The 4,276-nt window shown below is 43.4% G+C and overlaps 1 protein-coding gene across 1 annotated transcript in view; it reads right to left on the minus strand.

The window, feature by feature from the left end:
- Positions 1-3,226, minus strand: part of cyb561 (cytochrome b561) — a 10,504-nt gene extending 7,278 nt beyond the window's left edge. The window contains exons 1-2 of the mRNA XM_005750844.1: positions 3,125-3,226; positions 623-830 (exon numbers count right to left, since the gene is read on the minus strand). Of these exons, the coding sequence (XP_005750901.1) occupies positions 623-827 (205 nt within the window). The 5' untranslated portion in view covers positions 828-830; positions 3,125-3,226. The remainder of the gene's footprint in view (positions 1-622; positions 831-3,124) is intronic.
- Between the last annotated feature and the right edge of the window lie 1,050 nt (positions 3,227-4,276).

Consider the following 4,276-nt stretch of genomic DNA (forward strand, 5'->3'; position numbering starts at 1 on the left):
TGTGTGTGTGTGTGTGTGTGTGTGTGTGTGTGTTAGCACTTGTTTGCATTAATAACCTCCTGTCTCTACCTTTATTCTTCGTACAATGTGTTCTGTTCAATAAATCTTTTATAGATGATACAGATGATATTTCATGACTTCCCTGGATTATTGCTTAACACTGACATTAGGGATCTAAAATGTTTGACAGTAGCACGGTCGGTATGTCTGCTGGAAAAAAACCAAATACATAATAAACAAACAATTTATATCAATTTTATTTTATTTATGCAGAGTAAATTTGCAAAAGCAGTCGCCTCAGGTACTTTATCTTGTAAGGTAGAAACCCGACAACAATACAGAGAAATCCCCAACAATCAGCCGACCCCTTCTGAACAAGCACTTGGCCACAGTGGGAAAGAAAAGCTCCCTTTTAACAGGAAGAAACTTCCAGCAGAGCCAGGCTCAGGGAGGGGCGGCGATCTAGCCTGACCTGATGGGGAGTGATGGGTGAGGAAAGTAAAGCCTTTTTTTAACAATGAAAAAAGTATAATACAATCACAGAGATGCATCACTCAGTTTAAGCCACATCCTGATTAGGCTGTGGTTCTACCTGTACACTCATTGATCAGTGTGGACTCACCATCTCCTTGCAGAAAGACCAGGCCCAGCACCATACACAGAGGGTGGATGTTAAACTCCTGCTTTGAGCCATTCCAGGCAAAACCTCCACGGAAGTGACCCATCCACACACCGGTTAGCACCACCGATGCCAAACCCAGCACCTGGGACACTCCCACCAGCCCCGCAAACGCAGCGCGACTACGACGGGGGGCAGAGTCCTCCATGATCTGAGAGACAGGAACAGAGCAGTTAGAACCGATGCCTTAGGCTGCACCATTTGCTGAATAAAATCAAAGTAAATTCAATTAGAAGGATGGGTTAGACAAAGATAAACACAGAGCATCAACCAAGTACCTCATAAACATTATTTTTCATCATGTCACATTATAAAGAGTTTGACTTATTTGAGCTTTTGAGAGGAAAGAAAGCTAAAATAACTCATATTTGTTTCAGGAAATTTTGCAGTACGAGAAAATCTGTACCCATGAAACATAACATCAGCCAACATCACTCCTGCATTTGTATTCCATCTTTAGGGTCTGTCTTTCACCAGCCAGTGTCAAAGACTGGGCAGTGAAAAGACTCACCAAGGGGCCGTCTACCATCCTAAAAGGATTTAGCTGAACAGTCTTCCATCTATAAAAAGAAATATAAATATCTAAAAACAGATATACTGAATGCCCTCTGTGACCGTTTCAGGATTCAGGCCTGCTAGAACATAAAATCAGGCTGTAAACCCTTCATACACTGGTAACAAAAAGCACTACACATACATCATGACATGTCTGTTATCGTGTGCTAATATCCGGCAACGACACTCTTCTCATTCCTTACAATAAGGAATGAGAAGAGTTATGGGTTAGTTTCAGTTTCTTGGGTAACTTTTTCATAAGATGCTGTATTAGTGTATAAAATAAGCATAGAGCATGTCAATTATATTAACATGCAAGTACAACATGCACACTGATCAGGCATGACATTAGGTCTGATCATGCCTATTGTGTTGGTCCCATTTTGCTGCCAAAGCAGCCCTGACCCACTAAAGCATGGACCAAGAAGTTAGCAACAGATCCTTTAGACTTGGAAGTTGCGAGGTGGGGCTTCCAGAGACTGGAATTGTTTGTCCAGCGCGTCCCACAGATATTCACTTTGTGGAAGGGCATATTTTCCTGCTGAGAGAAGCTACAGCCATCAAGGAATACCGTTACCATGAAAGGGTGTTCATGGTCAACGCAATGCAACAATGAACCTCCATTTAGCAGCAATAACAAGGTTAAAAAAAAGGTTTACTGCTGCTAAAGGAGACCGTTCTTGCTCTCTGAACTTCCAGTTTCTTAATGGATGTCCACCAAGGGAAGGAAATCAGCTGTGCTCTACTTTATCACTGATAGTCGGTTGTTTATGGCCATTCCAGGCTCTGGTTGCCTGAATTAATGAATTTGCTATCCTGACATAGATCTGTTATCCTTTGCTCTCATGTTAGTAGTCGCATTAGTCAAAATAGCTGTTGGTCCCAAGTTTAATTATTCTCAACTGTGAGGCAAGCGATTGAAGGAACAGCCAATGGGAATGCAGAACACTGTTGATTGACATAGGACAGCGAATAGGCAACAGGTGCTCTTCTTCTGTTTCACAGGAAGTAGTTTGCCTGGAAGTTTAGAAAATGTTGTTCTGGTGCCAGCACTTATTTCACCCATAGTCACTTGAACGTCATTGACTTTCTATGGTCTCTGCTCACCTTGTGGTTGTTGCTCTTAACCTCTCACTGAAATTCTGCAAAACATCAGCTGGACAAGCCTAAATCCTGATGCCACTGCCACCGTGCTTCTTCTTTGGGTTGATGTTTTCATGCATTCCCTAATGTGCGTCTAAGAAATGCATTAAAAGGTATAAAATAGCATAAAATGGAATAACCTATTTGTAATGGCTCCTTCATGTACTTACACGTCTTTGCGCTGAACTGCGCTAAACTACTGACGCATAAAAGGAGCAAAAAGTCTGTTTCATTTCACAACAGGATCTTAAAGTTCCTGATGTCACTGTTACAGAACAGAATCACCATGGCACGAACACAGCCAGCACCACACTGGCTTGAAGCGGAAGATTTAAAAATAAAAACACACAGGAGCCCGTGTCTGCTGTGTTTGACCATGTTTCATATCAACCCAAAAGGCACAAGGTATCAATGCCGCTCCCAATGCATAACAGGAAGTGTGTCACAGCTGTTACATGAGGACTGGAGCACAGAACAGCCGAATCCAACGGATTTCCACGACTGCAGCTCAAACTCCATTATCAGCTCCTCTTTGTTACAATTCACCTTCCACGCACACGGCGCGCGCGCACACACACGGGGAAGAATGACAGCAAGTCAAACAGTCGTGTTCACGCTCCCACGGTGCGCTGTTACCTGTGGGATCAACGGGACTCTCCAGCCTGCTTTAGCTGTGTCTGAGTTATGTTCACAGTGACTGTGGAAAGGCACAGAGCATAAGGTTGACAGGAAGCGTGGAGTACTTACTGCGCTCCACGGTCTGCTCGGCTGTAGCGAGGAAGTCCTGCAGAGTGGACTTTACAGATCCGCCTTCCTCCTCCTCCCTGCCTGCCACGGGGCTCAAGTGCGCCTGTGTGTGGGTGTGTGTGTTTGTTTTGGGTGGCCTTATTAGACCAAAAAAGCCCACGTGACTTTAGGACGGCGATGAGCAGTGGAAAGCATACTTATGTTTATATATGTATGTGATCGTGTTAATAATATTAATATTATTGTGAGGATGATGATATGGGGATCAAACTCTGATGTACACACAGCTCACACAGAGGATTCCAAGAAAAAGGAATCATGAAAATGAGATTTTACGTGATAAAACGTCACGACAGCGTCAAGGGAGGGGTGGGAGGGGGTTGTCTGCGTGGACTTATGACTAACAGCTTCGATGTAAAGGTTTGTTGCCTTGACAACGCTGGAGTGGGAAAGATGGAGATGGGTGCGTGAGCGAGAAGAAGAGGAGGAGGAAGATGGGAGCGCTCGTCTTTGAATGAGAGCAGCTCGTTAGTGGAGACGCAGACAGTCATAGCCACCAGTGCTTTTAAAGGCACTACCCACTCGTGTGGATTCTCAGTTTGCGTTACCTTCCAGAAAGCAAGTTTCACTCAGAGTAATGAAGACAATGGACGCAGGGGCGGAAGGGGGCGGGGGTGTTGATGTGGCACAGTAATCGGAAAAAGTCACCAGTGTATCGCTGTAAATGTACAACTATGTGCTGACAAAAAACACTATCGATGAAATATGTTGGGTTAATAGATGGAAGCAGCACTACATCTTATTATTAGCTCTAGCCCTATTAAGTCACCATTAAACCTTCTTTTTTATGTTTACAGAATTCTGGTGGGTCTGTGCACATTACAATCATTATAATTCATTGAATTATCAGATGCTTTTGTTTGTTTAAAAAAATTTCTGATAGAATTTCCCAACTTCTTAAAACAATCACGGATACACATCTACGTTCTGCGCATCATTTCCTGCATTCTCTTAAACCTTTAAGCATCAATATGTGCATGACAGCAGAAATATATTTATTCCAGTAAAGGAAAGCACACACACACACACACACACACACACACACACACACACACACACACACACACACACACACACACACACACACACACA

This window comes from Pundamilia nyererei, unplaced genomic scaffold, assembly GCF_000239375.1.
Source record: "Pundamilia nyererei isolate P.nyererei 1_Seehausen unplaced genomic scaffold, PunNye1.0 scaffold00290, whole genome shotgun sequence".
Classification (NCBI taxonomy): Eukaryota; Metazoa; Chordata; class Actinopteri; order Cichliformes; family Cichlidae; genus Pundamilia; species Pundamilia nyererei.